The sequence below is a fragment of the Schistocerca gregaria genome, chromosome 9 (assembly GCF_023897955.1).
Source record: "Schistocerca gregaria isolate iqSchGreg1 chromosome 9, iqSchGreg1.2, whole genome shotgun sequence".
NCBI lineage: Eukaryota > Metazoa > Arthropoda > Insecta > Orthoptera > Acrididae > Schistocerca > Schistocerca gregaria.
The window spans coordinates 99069518-99093033 of record NC_064928.1 but is presented as its reverse complement, the minus strand read 5'-3'; the positions used below and the strand labels follow the sequence as shown (position 1 = coordinate 99093033).

Genomic DNA, 23516 nt, shown 5'->3' with positions numbered 1-23516 from the left:
AGTTATTCAAGGGCATTATTTACTGATCCTGACAATCCCATTCTATCAGTAATGGATATAAAGTACTTGTTAAATATATTTGCCACACTATGACCATTGGTTACTATGTGTCATCTACCCTTAGTGCTATTTGCCCCTGTTCCTTACTGGTTCTACCAGTCTCCTCTTTCACTATATCCCATATTGTTTTTATTTTGTTCCCTGACATTTCTATCTTCTTCTCGTAGTGTATTTGTTTAGATGTCTGAATTACTTTTTTTAATATTTTACAGTATTCCTTGTATTTAGCTGAATCATCAGCATTGGAGCTATTATTAGTCGACAGATACATTTTCCTTTTTGTCTTATAGGAAATCTTTATTCCTTGCGTGATCCATGGTTTTATTATAGACTTCTGTTTAATTTGATTAACTTTTAGAGGAAAACAGTTTTCAAACATGGTACTGACATTGTTCATGAATGTGTTATATTTTTCATTCATGTCATGAGCACTATAAACATCTTTCCAGTTCATATCTTTGAGCAGTTTTCTAAAACATACAATTTTTGGTTGATTGAATACTCTCCTGTACTCAGATTTAGTAGTCTTGATAATCTGCTTAGAATTTACATCTAAAACAAGGAGCTGCATGTCATGATCTGACAGTCCATTTATTACAGGTTTTATGGTATGATTTTGTTCCTTTGATTTGTCTATAAAAATGTTATCAATGGCTGTCCTTGAGGATTTAGTGATCCTAGTTGGAAAGTTTACAGTGTGAGTTAGATTGAAAGACAACATTACTAACTGCAGCAAATGTTTATTGGATGATTGAATTAGAAAATCTGTATTAAAGTCACCAGCAATCAAAATTTCTTTGTTTCTTACTGTTAAATAACCCAAAAGAGCTTCTAGATAACTTAGGAATAAATTATAATTTCCTGCAGGTGCTCGGTAAATAGTTACTATTATATAGGATCTGTTAAAGAACTCTACTTCTGTTGCACATGCTTCTAGATGCTGCTCTAAACAGAATTTATTAATGTCAATGTTCTTGAATTTATGGCAGTTTTTAATAAAAGTGGCAACTCCTCCTCCATCCATATCTACTCTGCAGAAGTAGGAAGCTAGCTTAAATCCTGAAATGCCTAACATATCTATACCAGTGGTCACTTGATGTTCAGAGAGGCAGATTATGTCAATTTGGTTAGATGAATTCATTTCATCGATACAAATGAGTAGTTCATCAACTTTATTTCTGAGCCCCGGAATGTTCTGGTGTAATAAAGATAACTGCATACTAATGGGATTATAACTGCTTTGGTGAAGATGAATTGGCAGTTTCTGATTACTTTCTGTTAAACATTGTTTAAATGGAGGCTGTATGCTAAAATCTGACTCCTGATCATCTGTTTTCTCAAACTGAGTGTGTCTGCCAATCTCTCTTAAAACTCGTTTTCTATCCCCCTGCCCTATCCTAAAAAAGGCATCCGTCTAACACCTGTGACCACTGGTATTTTACCACTTGTGACAGTGTCACCCCTTAAGTTTCCTGCAATCAAGCCAGACAGTTTTCCCTTCCCTTTCCTATTGAGGTGACGGCCATGCCTAGTGTAGTCCCACCTATCAATAGCATCCACAGGAATCAAACCAATATGGGACTATATCCGTCCTAAGCAGCCACTCCAACTCCAAGTTCACCCTCCCAATGGTAGGGGGTCCAAATGAGGCCGAGCATGGCGTCTCAACACAGACACAAATCCCACACTCGTATGCTTCATTGCTGATGCTACCTTCACCAGGTCACTCTCTATGGAATATTCAGAGTCTCTGTCAATGCTGTTTCCCGGACCACCCACTATAACCACGGCATCCTCCTTCGTGAAATCCTTGCATAAAGAACCTATATCCTCTGTTACCTGACCCAGATCTGCACTAGGCTTGAAAAAGTTTGTGACCTGGTAATCTGGACCTAGATTTTCCTGCAGTAGTTGGCCATCACCTTTACCATGGGAACTACCTAACAACAGAACTTTCTTTCTCTTTACAAATTTCCCTACCTTTTTCAAGTCCTTGAAAGACTGTTGTGCCCTTTCTACAACTTCCCCATTTCCCATGCCACTACATTCGCCCCAATGAAAGAAACTACAACACCCATCACACCATACCCTGGAACTAACGATCCTATGGCATGTCACACACGTCTCATTCATGGTAAAAACAGAAGTCGTATAAACTGATTTAAGTACTGACTAATACGTAAACAAAGAACCCTAGAAACTATTGAGGCAGATATAAATAAGTTGAAATAGTAATGAATAAAAAACACTGGTGATTACATATAAGTTTAAGTCACTGTTTACTTACGATACGTGCGCGTGAAATTAAGCCTACAGTCTGTGCTATAGGTGCAAGAAGGAAAATAAACTTCTTACCCCATTTAATCTTATTTAACACTTCACTAACACTTCCACTAATGTAACAACACTTATAATATATTTATACCAACTGGAAACGTTTACCTATAAGTTTAATTCACTGCTTACTTACTGATGACAATAATTAGTCTGGTTAGTTGAATTGTCCCAGGCTTCTTGGATTAAGATTGAGTGACCTGCAGGCCAGTTGAGGTGTGAGAAAGTCGCTATATGTTCATCGATTGTGAATGTATGTGTGCAGTTGCACTGATGTTATCTTGGAGGGCACGACTGTCACAGCATACTCATCATGAAGATTTAGAAGAAGGAAGAAGGGGAAATTAGAGTTCAACATCCTGTCGATGGTGCGGTCATTAGTGATACAGCATGAGGTCAGATTACATGAGAACAAGGAAGAAACCTGGCTGTGTCCTTCTCAAAGCAAGCATTGTGACCTTTGCCTGGACCAATTTAGGGAAATCACAGAAAATCTTAATCTAGGGTGAACAGAACTAATGAGTGGTGCCTATAGGAGTTTTGTAGCAGTGGCTTATTTTCGCAAAACAGGATTACACATGGGAAAAATATATCTAAAAACTTGCTGTGTATGTGTGGATGGATGTGTGTGTGTGTGTGCGAGTGTACACCTGTCCTTTTTTCCCCCTAAGGGAAGTCTTACCGCTCCCGGGATTGGAATGACTCCTTACCCTCTCCCTTAAAACCCACATCCTTTCATCTTTCCCTCTCCTTCCCTCTTTCCTGAAGAAGCAGCCATCGGTTGCGAAAGCTAGCAATTCTGTGTGTGTGTTTGTGTGTTTTGTTCATTGTGCCTGTCTGCCGGCACTTTCCCGCTTGGTAAGTCTTGGAATCTTTGTTTTTAATATATTTTTCCCATGTGGACACCAGACAAACACGTAGTTTCTGAAGAGGGGCAGCAGCCTTTTCAGTGGTTGGAGGGGCGACAACCTGGAAATTGACTTATTGGCTTTATGACATTAGCCAATATGACTTTGCTGTGCTGTACTGCAAATGGCTGAAAGGAAGGAAAACTATGTCCATTATTTTTATTTTTACTGGGGGCATGCAGCTCTATTGTATGGTTTAATGATGATGGGATTCTCTTAAGTAAAATATCCCAGAGGTAAAACAGTCCCCTATTCCAATCTCTGGGCAGGTACTTATGTCGTCATAAAGAAAACAAAACCGGTATTCTGCTGGTTAGAGTGTTGGATGTTAGATGTCTTAATTGGGTCAGTAGGTTAGAGAGTTCAAAAACAAAAATGGATACTGACAAACCAGTGCACATTTTCATTCACTTCCACCGATTCCACATAAAGAGGCAATATAGTTGACATCAACGGTTCCTTCCATGTCCACTCGTTTCTCCCCTCTCCAACCTATGTAATAAGAGTTCCTAAAGGCTCAAACTAGATAGGAAATTTGTCTTGTCTTTCTCAACAGAAATATCCTGGTTTTTGGCTTATACAATTTAGGAAATTCATGGAAAATTAAATCCAGAATGTCAGTTGGGCCTTGAACAACCATCTTCCAAATGCAAGTCAAGTGTGTTACCTTTGTGCCACTTAACATCTAAACAAGAACTTAAGTGAAAGGGAAAGAAATAGAAAGAGATATTCACAAGTGCACATGGTGCCCCAGTTGACATACACACATAATCAATCCTTTGAATAATGTAAAGTAAATTATATCTTCAGTTATGTAAAATGCAAGTTTTATTGGCTGGATACATAATAAGTTGGCTTACCTTCATGGCTCCATAGAGAAGCATTGCACAACTTATGACCTCAAACACATTCATCATAAGGCTGATGATCAGCAGTGGGTATGTATCTGAAAATAGATAAAAACTTCAATGATTTTCTTGTTCCCCAAGTATATATACATATATATACATATATACGAAGCTTGTCTGCAAAGTGAAAACATAAGTTTAGTAAAAACATGAAAAAAAATTACATACAATAAACTCTCGATTATCGATGGGCAGATGACTGGCATTGTGGATTATCCATAGCCTATATCTCACACTTATTATTTGCAGCTGAGAATTTTTCCTTTAACCCGGGAGTGATCGCAGGTGAGCAATAACCTCATATTGCACAAAGAGTGTAGTAAATAATGTGCTGCTCAAACAGCCTCAAGCAATGCCCCATAAATGTTGCAGAAGATTGTCAGTGGTTTCTGTTCATGCTGAACAATGTCTGAAAACCAAAAATGTGTTGTGTCGTGTTGCGTTGTTATTGATACAGCAGAAACTGAAAATAGTACAAAAAAAACTTGAAGAAGGCAATATTGGTGAGCAAAATCTAGCATTGATTTATAATATATGTGAAACAGCAATGCAAGATATTCATAAAAACAACTATCAGTTAACATTTATCAAGGTGGAAGGCTACGAAAAGTCTTCAAAAACAGAACTAGAGAAAGTCATGTCGGAACAATTTCAACAGAAACAAGCAGAGTGCACACAAGTATTTGACCCATTATGTGCCAACTGGGCCTCATTTTTCTTCAAAACTTTGTGGACTGAAGGGTATTTTAATGCATATTTCAGCTGGTTAACAAGATTTAAACAGAATCATGATATCTGGGCGATTCCTGTCCAAGGAGAAAAGTTAAGTGGGGATGATAATAAGGCTGCTTCTGAATTTTGTAATGATTTCCAGGAGATTATGACATGAGAAAATTTCGACTTTGAGCAAATTTACACTGCAATAGAAACCATGTCATTTTGGAAGAGTCTACCAACAAAGACTTTAGCTTTTAAGACACGGAGTGCCAGCTTATAAATCAAGCAAGAAAAGGATAACTGTGTTGTTTTATGCTGATGGTCTGGGAATAAATGTAGGCTTGGTTGGGATCACACAAATATAGCCTTGATGTATTTCAAAAATGATTGCTGTGTGCCACAAGGTCAACCTGCATGGGCTGTATTATTACTGGACAATGCATTATCACATCCAAACGAAAACATTCTGAAATTAGCTGACAGGATGATATTTGTAAAATATTTACCACCCTTATGTGACAGCCTTAATCCAGCCAGTGGATCATGGTGTCATTGCTGCCATGGAAAAAAATTATGTAGGAAGTCTGCTACAAAAACTTACTGATGAGGGCAGCAACCTTCAAAAATTTTAGAAATAATTAACTTCAGCAGATATGTGTTGAAGGTGTGCAATAAGATAAAACAATCAACCACAGCAAAGTCACAGAAAAATATTAATTCTAAAATTTATGAATTAAGTAACTCCAATGATGGAGAAGAGTGCTCATTAGTAATGTTAGCTGCTGTTTTTGTAAGTACTCCAGCATGTGAAACAGTTGACAAAGAAACTATTTCTGAATGGTTTTGTGGTATCGGCTGCTATCTGGTCAGCTGCAATTTCAAATGCGCACGCCACCAGTTACACAGCCATGTTTCCTTCAGTTGCCACTGTGTCGTAATGGCATTGCCATGAATGATTGAGCTGCTGTCCGTGAGATATAAGTATCCCCTCTCTGGAGCTCCAGTGGTGGGTGTATTTAAGTTTGAATTTTCATGCACAGACCCTTTTTTGTGTGTTTGTCAGTTGAATAACATTTACAGACTTCCATAGCAGTAAGGGTTTGACATCTTCTGAACAGACATTGCATTGAAGAGTAATAGATTTATAATTATTTTGTATCTGTATGTATTTCTACATTCGAAGTTACCGTAGCAACTGATGCTGCCACTTCAGCAGCAAAGTTATGTATTACTATTTTTACTATTTAATATTAGATGTAGAATAAATTAATGTCTGAATTTTCTGTTTATGAACAGCATCTGTTTCACACTTCTGTATCCACTAAAGAACTTATACATCCTAATACATTAATGTGTACTATAATTGCAAATTAGCTGCTGACTTCAATTATTCAGTTTTCAAGTCTCCCATCATCACCAATAATCGAGAGTTACTGTATTTTTTTATGATTAGCAAAAATGCTGATTCTTCCTCTGTATAGTGCACTAAAAAATGAACGAACATGTTCTCAAGCTAAATATTAAGTACTTTTCACCAAGCACCAGTTATTTAATTTTGTATAAATATACCACATTCAGTTCAGCACACAAATACCAAAGATATTAATCATATATTTTCTAATTGGTCAGGAATTTAACAGGAGAACAAAGTGTTTAGCATTTCACGATGAACATGTAGCTGAGAATTTGATCTCAAAAAAACATGTTCTTGAAGTTGCTGGAAGCTAGGTTCAGCAATTCTTGTACTTCTTTTATTACTGGTCTATTTTCATTTTTGTGATGTAGGGTGACATTCTGGTAATGTAGATGACTCATATTTTAGGAGAAAACTTTGTTGGACAAATCTTATCATATATGCATAATTAAACAAATTTCTTGACGAAATTTTCTGCAAACAATCTGTAACAGTTCAATAGAAATAATAAAATGTATAATTATAGCATTGTTCAAAAACAATTCTGAGTTATCCACAGACTTCAATTATCCATACTTTTCAAGTCCTCCATTACCACGGATAATCTAGACTGAAGCATATAGACAGAGTTTTTCTTACTCATCCTGTCCAGAAAGTCTTCCCTGACCCACAGTTCTGGATGACTTTTCAGAAATCTATTCCTTTACCTTTACCTCTCCAGTCCTTTTCCTTCACCTCTCTTCCTTCCCCTTCAACCCTTCTGCCTGAGGAAGAAGCCACTGGTTCCAAAATCTTATTTCATTATAACCTCCTTTTATGTGTGTGTTCTGCCGCCACTTGGTGAATAGATTTTTTATCTATCAAATCACATTACATTGTCAAAAACTGATTGTATTTGTTGTTATAATTGTAACATTAGACAAATATTCTTTCGCCTTTTACTTGATCTTTGCTCAAGATGTGGTGTATTCTCAACCACAAAAGATTCCCAGTAGAATTAATATTTAAAACTGAAGGGAACTTTATTCCTTGTAACATGTGAATTTTTATTTGAAAATGTTTAGATTATGTTTATAGAGATGTCATACATATTTTTCGCTGCTAAACCATTTCCTTTCCTCACTATTTTATGTGATCAACACATACACACAGATGGATTATGCTCATAGTGTGTAAACTGATTTGTTGTATATTGATATCATATATTGCACATATTATCCATGTAACATGTTACTGACTACTTAGCAGGCATGGTAGGAAATACTGAACAAATTTAGGGACATGCTGATAGCTTCATAACAGCTCAGTGCAGGTCATATGAAAGTAACAGAAATCCTCAGCAGAGAGGATTAGAAAGAACGGAGGCATCCTTCTTGTGAAACACTGCTACCTAAGACAAAAATATCTGCTGCCACCATCATCTTTCTCAATGTGGTTTTCTCAAAGTTTGAGGTGAACAACTGCTTTCTTCTTACGACAGGAAGAAGGCTGGATGTGACCAAAGCCAATAACTTTTTGTTGACATTACATTCATCTTCACAGTGGAAAAATATTGTGACAGCTTCACATGTCATGCATGCTATTTAACCAGGAAAGATCCCATAACTGATTTTCAAACACCAGAAAATGATACTTCACACCTTAACACCGGCTTAAGCAAACACAAAACATTGAAAAATGAAACCATGTAAACACAGTAAGCGCCCTGCACCATTTCTGAAGCCTGAGCAATTTTAGTAACACTTGGCTGTTGCAGAATATATTATTTGATAAAAAATAAAATAATGTAACAATAACAATTAAGAAAATCTCTGAAGCGCACATCTGCTGTGTTTGATTCAACAAATTGTACATCAAAGATGTGTGTACTGCAACACTGTGCACACACTCTAAAGCCACAAACTCGTATCTCAAGTACCACTCACGACCGAGGTGCAGGAGGGATGGTGTTGGCAGTGTGGTAGCCCGGCACGGGTGTGGTGGCATCTCCAAAGAGAGGTTAGTGAATAAAAAAAAATTGTCACTTGAGCATGTTCTAGAAATTTAAAATACAATAGCATGGGAGGGGCTTTCAATAAGTAGTGCAATACTTTTATTCTGCAAGCAGATTGATTTTATTTTTCAATACACCATATTATTCCTCACTCTTTCCACTACAAACCTTATTTTTCAAAATAATCTCCATTTCACGTGACGGACTTACATCACCGGACCCATGACCTCAGCCGTTTGGTCCCTTTGGTATTCGCACTTACATCACCTTACTGGGAGAGCCTATAAAGCCCATGCCATACCTTTCTACTGATTGACGTAGGAGCCAACATCTTGCTGCATCGGTAACCTCCCCGTCATCTGTGTACTGCTTTCTGCTGAGTGCATCCTTCATTAGCCCAAACACTTGGAAATCACAAGGTGTGAGATCCAGGTTGTAGGGTGGATGAGGGAAAACAGCCAAACGAAGTTTTGCGAGCTCTTTCGAGTGTGCAGACTTCTGTGAGGACTCGCATTCGTGAAGAAGTTTGTTTGGATTTTTGTGAGTATGAACATACTTGCCTGAGGGTAGTGCAATACACTTCCGAGTCGATTGTTGCCCACGAGGGAAGGCATCGGACAGAAGAACCCCTTCAGAGCCCCAGAAGACTGTCATCACGATTATACTGTACGAGGATGTGCCACTGAACATTTTCTCCGGAGGAGAACTGACATGGTGCTACTCCACGGACTGCCGTTTTGTTTTCTGTTCAAAGTGACGAACCCAAGCTGCTTCACTTCTGACTGTGTGTGACAAAAAATTGTCACAATCAGCCCCATAACCTGCAAGCAATTCCACAGAGAAGGACAATTCCCTTTGTGAGCATGCCGCTTTTTGTTTTGAATCGGTCTTCTCAGGGTACGACTCTATGCTTCCACATTGATAGTAGTTCCTCGTTGCACGAAGTCGACCGACAAAACACCGAGCCTATCCCAAAACAATGACGCCATGATTTTGCGCTGGGAGAGTGTCTGTTTGTCCTTCACCTTTACAGGCGAGTGTGTGTGTCTCCATTCCATTCTCTGTTGCTTCGATTCGGGCGTGATATGCGAAAAACACGTTTTGTGTCCAGTTACGAGCTGACACAAGAAGCCATCACCTTCTTCGTGACGATGAGTCAAGAACTTCATCTCACACTCAAATCTTTGGTTTTTGTGGTCCTCTGTTAGGAGTTTCGGGACTTTAGGTGTCCAGAAACAATGTTGTAAAGCACTGATTTCGGCGCGTCAGGAAATTCGTTTGAGAGACCTGTTATTGTGAAGCGCCTGTTCTCACGAATACTCGCTTCAACTGAAGCCACCAAATCGTCTGCAATCAAAGAAGGGCGACCGGAGCGGTCCTCATCATGGACGTTGTCACTGCCATCTTTGAATTCTCGTACGCACTTTGCTTTCACTCATAACAGTATCACTGCATACTTCGCAAATCTGTCGCTGAATTTCTGCAGCAGGCAGGGTCCTAGCTGACAAAAACGGTATCAGTGAGAGAACCTCACACGGGGCGGGCGAATTTATAGTCTAAAACATTTTGAAAGCACAGAACAGAACCGTACAGGTTAGCTACAAAGCTGGAACTGAGCACAGTTGTTAGCGGTACACGACGCACGCACTCGTTGCGGTATGCTTGCGAACTACTAGTGTCTACAACAAAACGGACCTTATTTAAAAAAACACGCCTCTTAATTTACATTGATATATTTTATGTAGTCATTCTTAATACGCTCACAATTGTTTCACAGTAGTGTTGTGCACGAGGACTTTGAGGCGTGGCGCCGTATAACGATCTTGCCTTGGAGGCGGTTAAGTGGGACATGTCTCAGGGCTGGATAGTGACAGATGGTGACGCGAGACTGGACGCGCACATAGTTTATGTATCAGCCGATAGAGGGCAGTATTGGATAGGGGGACGGTGAGTTTAGTTTCGATTGTGCCCACTAGAGTGCACTAAAGTAATTGAATGTTTTTCATAAACTGTTCTAGTATTTTCATAAGGTGTTATGTCTTTTTATGTATGTAAAATGTTGTAAATGTGTTTTAGCAGTATGAATAATGCGTCAGTATGGTTTAATGTTAATATGAAGATAATTGTTTAACGAATCGTGGAGTAGGATTTAGTGTGGGAACATTTCAAAGAAGTATGGATATGGACAAAGGGGATTTTTGTAGAATACACTCCTGGAAATTGAAATAAGAACACCGTGAATACATTGTCCCAGGAAGAGGAAACTTTATTGACACATTCCTGGGGTCAGATATATCACATGATCACACTGACAGAACCACAGGCACATAGACACAGGCAACAGAGCATGCACAATGTCGGCACTAGTACAGTGTATATCCACCTTTCGCACCAATGCAGGCTGCTATTCTCCCATGGAGACGATCGTAGAGATGCTGAATGTAGTCCTGTGGAACGGCTTGACATGCCATTTCCACCTGGCGCCTCAGTTGGACCAGAGTTCGTGCTGGACGTGCAGACCGCGTGGGACGACGCTTCATCCAGTCCCAAACATGCTCAATGGGGGACAGATCCGGAGATCTTGCTGGCCAGGGTAGTTGACTTACACCTTCCAGAGCACGTTGGGTGGCACGGGATACATGCGGACGTGCATTGTCCTGTTGGAACAGCAAGTTCCCTTGCCGGTCTAGGAATGGTAGAACGATGGGTTCGATGACGGTTTGGATGTACCGTGCACTATTCAGTGTCCCCTCAACGATCACCAGAGGTGTACGGCCAGTGTAGGAGATCGCTCCCCACACCATGACGCCGGGTGTTGGCCCTGTGTGCCTCGGTCGTATGCAGTCCTGATTGTGGCGCCAAACACGCATACGACCATCATTGGCACCAAGGCAGAAGCGACTCTCATCGCTGAAGACGACACGTCTCCATTCGTCCCTCCATTCACGCCTGTCGCGACACCACTGGAGGCGGGCTGCACGATGTTGGGGCGTGAGCGGAAGACGGCCTAACGGTGTGCGGGACCGTAGCCCAGCTTCATGGAGACGGTTGCAAATGGTCCTCGCCGATATCCCAGGAGCAACAGTGTCTCTAATTTGCTGGGAAGTGGCGGTGCGGTCCCCTACGGCACTGCATAGGATCCTACGGTCTTGGCGTGCATCCGTGCGTCGCTGCGGTCCGGTCCCAGGTCGACGGGCACGTGCACCTTCCGCCGACCACTGGCGACAACATCGATGTACTGTGGAGACCTCACGCCCCACGTGTTGAGCAATTCGGCGGTACGTCCACCCGGCCTCCCGCATGCCCACTATACGCCCTCGCTCAAAGTCCAACTGCACATACGGTTCACGTCCACGCTGTCGCGGCATGCTACCAGTGTTAAAGACTGCGATGGAGCTCCGTATGCCACGGCAAACTGGCTGACACTGACGGCGGCGGTTCACAAATGCTGCGCAGCTAGCGCCATTCGACGGCCAACACCGCGGTTCCTGGTGTGTCCGCTGTGCCGTGCGTGTGATCATTGCTTGTACAGCCCTCTCGCAGTGTCCGGAGCATGTATGGTGGGTCTGACACACCGGTGTCAATGTGTTCTTTTTTCCATTTCCAGGAGTGTAGATTTGTAAAGTAAGTTTATGGTAAAGGAAAGTTAATTTAGGTATAAATAACAATAGTAAATTACTTTATGCATAAACAAAACTTCAGCATATTAGATAATTACGTCGGTAAAAAGTGCAGTCGTTAGGTTTACTATTTTGCGATTGGTTATTGATGAAAAGCGCACACTGACGTGGGAGAATGTCGTTTCGCTATTGGCTGTTGAGTAAACTGACCAATGGTACAGCAATATCCTTCGCGCGCGTTTCTCGGCTGGTAGAGAAGAGAGAGTATTCTAGAGAAGACTGGAAGCCTAGCCATGAAACAGATCGGACGTGTGTAGTAGTAGTTCCGATGGAAATGATAAGTTCCCGGATCGGGCAGTGTTTCATACATCAAAAGTGTTGGAAAGCGACGGCATAATTATTCCGATGTGCGTATAGAAATTTCGGAATTTTTAAGTAAATTTTGAGACGAGAAAAGACAAATTCCGCGTGGCGTATTGAGCAGGTCTGTGGCTAAAAACTGACTCCATTTGGTACCGACAGACTTAATATTCGGCGAGCATTGTTAATCAAAAACAATCCGTATTTTTTCAGCTATTACGTCTTCGGGAAATGCAACACCATAAACTTGCTAACGTGAGCGAAAGGGATTATGAGTGACTGTGTTGAGACTAGCACGGGCTTGGCAGTGATACTTGTTCACCTAAATTTCACAATATATTAATTAAGGACAAAATTTCCAATCTTTCATTTCCTGTGAAAACTTTGCCCCGAAACATAGATAGTGTCTTTAATTGCAGCCTGGTTCACGTCGAAGTACAGTAGGTTTCACTCGGTTTCCCTACTGATGATCTGCTGACACAATGTTCACTGGTAGGTGCAGGTCCGTCGTAAAGCGACGGAAGGAATCGCGCCGCCGCAACTTGTGTTTATCACTTGTGTGTTATGCTGATGTTTTTCACTGGATTAACTATGCAGGGTGAAGCGATTTTAATTTCAATTTTCGTAACATGACTTGGCTGACGGTTAATATTATGGTGGTGTTCTTTAATGTATGATAATCAAAACATTAATTGGTAACTTAATTGTTAACGACAGCTGTCACCAGTTATCAGAAGTATGCATACTACATCTAGGCACAGATCGGAGATAAGTTGTCACCCCATTCAGGAAAAGCGTTTTGATAAAACCCGCCGGGGAAACGTGTAGTAGAAGTGAGACAGTACCCTCGCAACACTGGGTGCCGGGACTTACACATGATCTCCAGTGAGTTGAGGTACGGGCGGCGCAGCAGGTTGGCCTCCTCTGGGTTGAAGACGCGCTGAAGCGTCTGGTCGTTGGAGCCTCCCATGTAGTCGCCCGTCTCCCAGCGGTACGCCATCGTCGCCAGCTGCACCACGCTGGCGGCCTGCGGCACACACACAAAACACGCTGCACTCGGTACCACACTACACGTAACAGGGGGCCAGGGCCACACTAGTGCTGACATCTGGCCGAGGGCGTCGCTCTGTGATCAGGGAACGCCGTTCTCCTTCAGTGCACCAGCCGTCTGAAGCTGTATGAGCAGGCGGGAGAGGATGGAAATGTGCCAGAGTGGAACGAGAGGCTAATCTTCTGTATCACATGCAGAAAACTGTAACTCTTCTCACAAACGAAAAGTACGAGGGTTGGAACTTTAATAGTGCTGATACGTAATCAGCATGGTTTCAGAAAACATCGTTCTTGTGCAACGCAGCTAGCTCTTTATTCGTACGAAGTAATGGCCGCTATCGACAGGGGATCTCAGGTTGATTCCGGATCTCCGGAAAGCTTTTGACACCGTTCCTCACAAGCAACTTCTAATCAAGCTGCGGGCCTAAGGAGTATCGTCTCAGTTGTGCGACTGGATTCGTGATTTCCTGTCAGGAAGGTCGCAACTCGTAGTAATAGGCGGCAAATCATCCACTACAACTGAAGTGATATCAGGTGTTCCCCAGGGAAGCGTCCTGGGACCTCTGATGTTCCTGATCTATATAAATGACCTGGGTGACAATCTGAGCAGTTCTCTTAGGTTGTTCGCAGATGATGCTGTATTTTACCGTCTAGTAAGGTCATCCGAAGACCAGTATCAGCTGCAAAGCGATTTAGAAAAGATTGCTGTATGGTGTGGCAGGTGGCAGTTGACGTTAAATAACGAAAAGTGTGAGGTGATCTACACGAGTTCCAAAAGAAATTAGTTGGAATTCGATTACTCGATAAATAGTACAATTCTCAAGGCTGTCAATTCAACTAAGTACCTGGGTGTTAAAATTACGAACAACTTCAGTTGAAAAGACCACATAGATAATATTGTGGGGAAGGCGAGCCAAAGGTTGCGTTTCATTGGCAGGACACTTAGAAGATGCAACAAGTCCACTAAAGAGACAGCTTACACTACACTCGTTCGTCTTCTGTTAGAATATTGCTGCGCGGTGTGGGGTCCTTACCAGGTGGGATTGACGGAGAACATCGAAAGGGCGCAAAAAAGGGCAGTTCGTTTTGTATTATCACATAATAGGGGAGAGAGTGTGGCAGATATGATACGCGAGTTGGGATGGAAGTCATTAAAGCAAAGACGTTTTTCTTCGCGGCGAGATCTATTTACGAAATTTCAGTCACCAACTTTCTCTTCCGAATGCGAAAATATTTTGTTCAGCCCAACCTACATAGCTAGGAATGATCATCAAAATAAAATAAGAGAAATCAGAGCTCGAACAGAAAGGTTAAGGTGTTCGTTTTTCCCGCGCGCTGTTCTGGAGTGGAATGGTAGAGAGATAGTATGATTGTGGTTCGATGAACGCTCTGCCAAGCACTTAAACGTGTATTGCAACGTAATCATGTAGATGTAGAACTATTTAGCCGCGCGGAATTAGCCGAGCGGTCTGAGGCGCTGCAGTCATGAACTGTGCGGCTGATCTCGGCGAAGGTTCGAGTCCTCCCTCGGGCATGGGTGTGTGTGTGTTTGTCCTTAGGATAATTTAGGTTAAGTAGTGGATAAGCTTAGGGACTGATGACCTTAGCAGTTAAGTCCCATATGATTTCACAGGCATTTGAACATTTTTTTGCCAACTATTTATTTACAGCTCGTACAAAATAGAGACGTGTTTCAAAGTTTTACTGACCTTCAAAGTCGTTCAAATGGTTCTGAGCACTATGGGACTTAACATCTATGGTCATCAGTCCCCTAGAACTTAGAACTACTTAAACCTAACTAACCTAAGGACAACACACAACACCCAGCCATCACGAGGCAGAGAAAATCCCTGACCCCGCCGGGAATCGAACCCGGGCGCGGGAAGCCACAACGCTACCGCACGACCACGAGATGCGGGCTTCAAAGTCGTCCCCAGCATTGTGTACTGATGGCTGGGTCTGTATTTGGAAAGCTGCTATTCAGCACTCAGCAGCCGTACGAACTTTACGAGTTTTAGAGCTGAAACTGTATAGGGATTCTCATGTTTTCCTCTTCTACATGGCCTTGTAATGGACGTACGAAAATTTGTATCATTGCGTAATGTAAGTAAATAAAATTGCCCTATGTCATTTCAATATAAAAAATTATTTTGACGATTTGCCTTAAATACGCGTTTCTAGGATTGAATACACACTGTAATTTTAAATTCTGTCTTTTACTTCAGAAGCTACGTTTTCTTGCAGTAAAAAATCGGCAGTATGCAACAACAAGCAGACGTTTCCGGTTTTAAACAAAGCAGCCGAAGAAAAATTGACTTTATGCCCCCCTGTTAACTGAGATATATTTGAAATTTTGTTTTCACTTTAGTATTGCTCTGCAGACTTCACACTGTCACTTACCGCTTTCTGCTTCCAGACGCATCCTCTTTTCATCAGGCGATTCCCGGAAAGCCAGTTGCGATGACAAGTAGGAAGGACAACCCGGAAATATCTATGGTATACACCCATCTTTTGTCCTCGGTCGTTCAAGATTTACAGTTAAAATCCGTCCTGTCTTCTCATCAAAGCAGTTTGCTGTCCATACAGTACTTTCCGGTTGGAAATGTTTGTGACAGATCTTTAACAGCAGAACACTAATTAATATAACTATTCTGCGTGACAATAGTTGCAAATATGAGAGACATTTCACGGCCAGATTCGTATTAACCTCGCAGCAATGGTCCAGAATTAAAAAACAAATGATATTGCTACATGATTTATAACTGCTTTTAAAAACAATTGGCAAAGGTGGTGCAATGGAAAAAAATAACACGCTATAAATTTTTCGTCATTTACTTACCCTTGAATGATACGTAGGCACAAATTCCTGTCTGGGCATAGCTGCATTCCAATGATTTTTCAGCTTCACACATTTGGGAAATCGAGACATGTGCACTTTCATGCCTTTTTGGGATGTATAGTTTCCCTGGCAAAAGGGAACGCAACACTTGTATCTCATACTTCGAAGAACTGTAGGCGAACACTCTATTAAATATATATCACTTTCAAGTGCCACACACTTTCATCACAACATACACGCCAACAGCACTGCCAACTAAAGATGGCCAACAGTTTGTGACGTCACATTTCAATATGGCCGCCGTGCGTAGGCCTTGTATCTAGAAGGCTTTGGTATGACCCATTGCCAGCGATGTGGAAGTCGTAGGATACTCTTAGCAGTGCCAGGTGTGTTGACAGTTCGAGAGGCGCGGTGTATTGCGCAACGAATTTGTAGCAGTTCTGAAGGGAATGCCGTGAAGTGCTTCTTTCAGTGTAGAAAACGAGTTAAACTCACGAGGGCTTAAGTCAGGGCAGTGCAGTAGGTGGTATAGCACTTAGCAGCCCCATCAGTCAAACGAATCAGTAACACCTAGCGCTGTAAGTGCTTGAGCATGCGTCCAGCAAAATGATGGTCTGGTCCTGCAGAAAGTGTCATCACTTCTGTCTCTAAGCTCGTCGTAGATTGTGTTCCAAAGATGAACAGCACAGAGACAGCAGTGATGACACTTTCTGCAGGACCAGACCACCATTTTGCTGGACGCATGCTCAAACAAATACAGTGCGATCTGTTACTGATTTGCGCGGGATTATAGAATTGGGGAGAAGAGGAGCTTATGGCACAACTTGACTAGAAGAACGGATCGGTTGGTAGGACATGTTCTGAGACATCGAGTGATCAGCAATTTAGTATTGGAGGGCAGCGTGGAGGGTAAAAATCGTAGAGGGAGACCAAGAGATGAATACACTAAGCAGATTCAGAAGGACGTAGGCTGCAGTAGGTACTGGGAGATGAAGAAGCTTGCACAGCATAGAGTAGCATGGAGAGCTGCATCAAACCAGTCTCAGGACTGAAGACAACAACAACAGCCGAGCGGTCTAAGGCGCTGCAGTCATGGACTGTGTGGCTGGTTCCGGTGGAGGTTCGAGTGCTCCCTCGGGCATGGGTGTGTGTGTTTGTCCTTAGGATAATTTAGGTTAAGTAGTGAATAAGCTTAGGGATTGATGACCTTAGCAGTTAAGACACATAAGATTTCACACACATTGAATATTTTTTTGTTACTGATTTGTTTGACTGGTGTGGTGTCTGGTGGTGACACCACAGGTATGATTTCAGTTTATTTTTGAAACTATTACTGCTGTCTGTCAGACATTTGATTTCATTTGGTAATTTGTCAAAAAATTTTATAGCAGCTATTTTACCCTTTTCTGTGCCAAAGAAAGGGTAGTAAAGTCTTTCTTTTTTCTGACTTTATAATCATGAATCCTCCCCCCATGAACCATGGACCTTGCCGTTGGTGGGGAGGCTTGCGTGCCTCAGCGATACAGATGGCCGTACCGTAGGTGCAACCACAACGGAGGGGTATCTGTTGAGAGGCCAGACAAACGTGTGGTTCCTGAAGAGGGGCAGCAGCCTTTTCAGTAGTTGCAGGGGCAACAGTCTGGATGATTGACTGATCTGGCCTTGCAACATTAACCAAAACGGCCTTGCTGTGCTGGTACTGCGAACGGCTGAAAGCAAGGGGAAACTACAGCCGTAATTTTTCCCGAGGACATGCAGCTTTACTGTATGATTAAATGATGATGGCATCCTCTTGGGTAAAATATTCCGTAGGTAAAATAGTCCCCCATTCGGATCTCCGGGCGGGGACTACTCAGGAGGATGTCGTTATCAGGAGAAAGAAAACTGGCGTTCTACGGATCGGAGCGTGGAATGTCAGATCCCTTATGGGGCAGGTAGGTTAGAAAATTTAAAAAGGGAAATGGATAGGTTAAAGTTAGATATAGTGGGAATTAGTGAAGTTCGGTGGCAGGAGGAACAAGACTTCTGGTCAGGTGACTACAGGGTTATAAACACAAAATCAAATAGGGGTAATGCAGGAGTAGGTTTAATAATGAATAGGAAAATAGGAATGCGGGTAAGCTACTACGAACAGCATAGTGAACGCATTATTGTGGCCAAGATAGATACGAAGCCCACACCTACTACAGTAGTACAAGTTTATATGCCAACTAGCTCTGCAGATGATGAAGAAATTGAAGAAATGTACGATGAAATAAAAGAAATCATTCAGATAGTGAAGGGAGACGAAAATTTAATAGTAATGGGTGACTGGAATTCGAGTGTAGGAAAAGGGAGAGAAGGAAACATAGTAGGTGAATATGGATTGGGGCTAAGAAATGAAAGAGGAAGCCGCCTAGTAGAATTTTGCACAGAGCACAACTTAATCATAGCTAACACTTGGTTTAAGAATCATGAAAGAAGGTTGTATACGTGGAAGAATCCTGGAGATACTAAAAGGTATCAGATAGATTATATAATAGTAAGACAGAGATTTAGGAACCAGGTTTTAAGTTGTAAGACATTTCCAGGGGCAGATATGGACTCTGACCACAATCTATTGGTTATGACCTGTAGATTAAAACTGAAGAAACTGCAAAAATGTGGGAAATTAAGGAGATGGGACCTGGATAAACTGAAAGAACCAGAGGTTGTACACAGTTTCAGAGAGAGCATAAGGGAACAATTGACAGGAATAGGGGAAAGAAATACAGTAGAAGAAGAATGGGTAGCTCTGAGGGATGTAGTAGTGAAGGCAGCAGAGGATAAAGTAGGTACAAAGACGAGGGCTGCTATAAATCCTTGGGTAACAGAAGAAATATTGAATTTAATTGATGAAAGGAGAAAATATAAAAATGCAGTAAATGAAGCAGGCAAAAAGGAATACAAACGTCTCAAAAATGAGATCGACAGGAAGTGCAAAATGGCTAAACAGGGATGGCTAGAGGACAAATGTAAGGATGTAGAAGCTTATCTCACTAGGGGTAAGATAGATACTGCCTACAGGAAAATTAAAGAGACCTTTGGAGAGAAGAGAACCACGTGTATGAATATCAAGAGCTCAGATGGCAGCCCAGTTCTAAGCAAAGAAGGGAAGGCAGAAAGGTGGAAGGAGTATATAGAAGGTTTATACAAGGGCGATGTACTTGAGGACAATATTATGGAAATAGAAGAGGATGTAGATGAAGACGAAATGGGAGATACGATACTGCGTGAAGAGTTTGACAGAGCACTGAAAGACCTGAGTCGAAACAAGGCCCCCGGAGTAGACAACATTCCATTAGAACTACTGAAGGCCTTGGGAGAACCAGTCCTGACAAAACTCTACCAGCTGGTGAGCAAGATGTATGAGACAGGCGAAATACCCTCAGACTTCAAGAAGAATATAATAATTCCAATCCCAAAGAAAGCAGGTGCTGACAGATGTGAAAATTACCGAACTATCAGTTTAATAAGCCACGGCTGCAAAATACTAACGCGAATTCTTTACAGACGAATGGAAAAACTGGTAGATGCAGACCTTGGGCAGGATCAGTTTGGATTCCGTCGAAATGTTGGAACACGTGAGGCAATACTGACCTTACGACTTATCTTAGAAGAAAGATTAAGAAAAGGCAAACCTACGTTTCTAGCATTTGTAGACTTAGAGAAAGCTTTTGACAATGTTGGCTGGAATACTCTTTTTCAAATTCTAAAGGTGGCAGGGGTAAAATACAGGGAGCGAAAGGCTATTTATAATTTGTACAGAAACCAGATGGCAGTAATAAGAGTCGAGGGGCATGAAAGGGAAGCAGTGGTTGGGAAAGGAGTGAGACAGGGTTGTAGCCTCTCCCCGATGTTATTCAATCTGTATATTGAGCAAGCAGTAAAGGAAACAAAAGAAAAATTTGGAGTAGGTATTAAAATTCATGGAGACGAAGTAAAAACTTTGAGGTTCGCCGATGACATTGTAATTCTGTCAGAGACGGCAAAGGACTTGGAAGAGCAGTTGAACGGAATGGACAGTGTCTTGAAAGGAGGATATAAGATGAACATTAACAAAAGCAAAACGAGGATAATGGAATGTAGTCAAATTAAATCGGGTGATGCTGAGGGAATTAGATTAGGAAATGAGACACTTAAAGTAGTAAAGGAGTTTTGCTATTTAGGAAGTAAAATAACTGATGATGGTCGAAGTAGAGAGGATATAAAATGTAGACTGGCAATGGCAAGGAAAGCGTTTCTGAAGAAGAGAAATTTGTTAACATCGAATATAGATTTATGTATCAGGAAGTCGTTTCTGAAAGTATTTGTTTGGAGTGTAGCCATGTATGGAAGTGAAACATGGACGATAACTAGTTTGGACAATAAGAGAATAGAAGCTTTCCAAATGTGGTGCTACAGAAGAATACTGAAGATAAGGTGGATAGATCACGTAACTAATGAGGAGGTATTGAATAGGATTGGGGAGAAGAGAAGTTTGTGGCACAACTTGACTAGAAGAAGGGATCGGTTGGTAGGACATGTTTTGAGGCATCAAGGGATCACAAATTTAGCATTGGAGGGCAGCGTGGAGGGTAAAAATCGTAGAGGGAGACCGAGAGATGAGTACACTAAGCAGATTCAGAAGGATGTAGGTTGCAGTAGGTACTGGGAGATGAAGCAGCTTGCACAGGATAGAGTAGCATGGAGAGCTGCATCAAACCAGTCTCAGGACTGAAGACAACAACAACAATCATGAATGTCACTGTTGTTTTTAAACTGGTCCATGTTGTTGATAACAAATTCCGTTAGTGAGTAAATGTACTGTGAGGATGTTGTAAGAATTCCCAATCTTTTAAAAAGGTGCCTACAAGATGTGCGACTATGAGCCCCACACATTACTCTAACCACTTCCTTTTCAGCAGTGAATACTTTTTGTCTAAGTGTTGAGTTACTCCAAAATATTATTCCGTATGACATCAGAGAATGAAAGTATGCATCTTAACTAAGTAATTTCTGTGGTGTCACCGCCAGACACCACACTTGCTAGGTGGTAGCCTTTAAATCGGCCGCGGTTCGGTTGTATACGTCGGACCCGCGTGTCGCCACTATCAGTGATTGCAGACCGAACGCCGCCACACGGCAGGTCTAGAGAGACTCCCTAGCACTCGCCCCAGTTGTACAGCCGACTTTGCTAGCGATGGTTCACTGTCTACATACGCTCTCATTTGCAGAAATGACAGTTTAGTATATCCTTCAGCTACGTCATTTGCTACGACCTAGCAAGGCGCCATATTCAGTTACTACGTATCCTGAACAGATAATATTGTGAATCATGTACCGTCAAGAGCGACGTTCCTGATTAATGGATTAAAGTTAAGTATCAAACTAATTATGTCCGCTTTCTGAATTCTAATTCCAGACCTCACGTCAGTATAGTTCTTCCCTTCTCATGCCAGCCTGCGTGAGCTAAAACGCGTGCATTTCCACCTCCTCTCGTAACACGGCGTTGGCTCTTCTGCCAACAAAACAATATCTCCTTGACAACTCCTTCTATACCATAGATGAATTCTTGAATAGGAATAAATAAATCTATTAATATGTATGTTGTGCCTTTTAAGGGGATGGGGTAAATAATAGAAATATTAATCTTTAACACTGCACTGTAATATATACACACATTAAGAAATCTTGTTTCATATGTGCATTTCTTGTGCAGTTGACACGTTCCACATCATAACGGCTTCCGTACCGTGTGATTGATCAATGGAACACGCAACCAACCAACTAACTAAGTCGTCGCTCGACCGCCTATCTACCTCTGCTAGGTACGCAGAATGACGGGTATCCAAGCAGCAATTTGAAAACAGAAAAACGTTAATTACTCTAATATTATCCCCTAATATATTAATTAAAAAATTCGTTTTTTAACCATCTTTCATTGTATAGCATTGAAAATACAATTTTCCGCCACAAACTTTGACCTCGATTTTTTTCAAATCTAGGGAGTGCCTAGCAAAAAGCCGATACAGGTCTCTCTTTATTTTCAATATAGAACGTCATTGTAAAACTTGATCAACATCAATCTTTTGTTGGTCGTAACTCCGTAACTAAACACTTGCGGACCTATATTTATATGAACTTTTTTCTTTAGTTTTACTTTTAGAATAACATATTAAAATATTTGCATATCTTCGTGAATTACCCTGTACAATCCGCTCACAAAGGCGGTAGCTTATAAAACCCTGATTCGAGCAATATTTGAATATTGCTCGTCAGTATGGGATTCGTAGCAGATAGGATTGATAGAGGAAAGGGAGAAGATACAGAGAAGAGCAGCACGTTTCTTTATAGGTCCATTTCAATTAAGGGCAATAGTGTCACGAAGATGCTGAGCCAACTCCAGAGGTGAACGCTGCAACAGAGGTGTTCCGCATCGGGGAGTGGTCTCATGTTTCAGTTCCGAGAGCGTGCCTTCCTAGAACAGCCGACCAATCCATTGCTTCACCCTACGTATATTTAACGGAAAGATCGAGAAGGTAAAATCAGAGACATTCGAGGTGACCTTGAGCTTACCAGGAATTATTCTTCCCGCGAATCTTTCGCGACTGGAACAGGAAAAGGGCGAAGCGACATTGGTCACAAAGTACCCACCGCCACACACTGTAAAGCGGCTTATGGAGTATAGATGTGCTTGTAGATATAGATGTACCTTAGCAGCAAGGCAACGCATGACGGTTAAAACAACAATGGGATTTCCCATTCATCACGATTTTTCCTGGACCGTACTGATTTTAAACAAAATGCCCCGGCTTGCCCGAACCCTCTTTGGCGACAGCGAAATGTCGCGGATTTTCGTTTTATATAGCGTGACCTTTTTTCTTCCATAACAAATCACCATTCCTGATACAATTTTTTGCTCGCCTGAAGTTTTGGAACGTTGGCATTCGCACGGAAAGCTAAACTTGATTGTCAATTTCATTGTAACACATCGATTCTATTGCAAACTCATCGGCACTGCGAGCTTGTAAGCAGCTGCACATTTTCTAACTTCGGTGGGTTGTATTATTGCACGGTAGTTTAAGGTTTCCAGCACTTGCAGCAGTGACTTTGCTAACCTTTATCTTAATATTATCTGTCTTGACTACGGGAACACGCAAGTCCAAACCAAACAGTAAGACGCTGCAAGAATTCCTGTTTACTGAGGGAGACGAGGAGAACGCCGAGTATACGTGCAGTTTGTGATGTGGAAGTTGGCACTGGACACGAAGTATGTAACCGGCACAGCAAGCCATATTCTTAATTCTTCAAGA

General features: G+C 41.6%; 1 protein-coding gene across 1 annotated transcript in view; it reads right to left on the bottom strand.

The window, feature by feature from the left end:
- The window catches only part of LOC126292244 (lysosomal-associated transmembrane protein 4B-like), a 201597-nt gene that overhangs the window by 15812 nt on the left and 162269 nt on the right, over positions 1-23516 (bottom strand). Inside the window, exons 3-4 of the mRNA XM_049986140.1 lie at positions 13188-13341; positions 4163-4248 (exon numbers count right to left, since the gene is read on the bottom strand). Of these exons, the coding sequence (XP_049842097.1) occupies positions 4163-4248; positions 13188-13341 (240 nt within the window). The remainder of the gene's footprint in view (positions 1-4162; positions 4249-13187; positions 13342-23516) is intronic.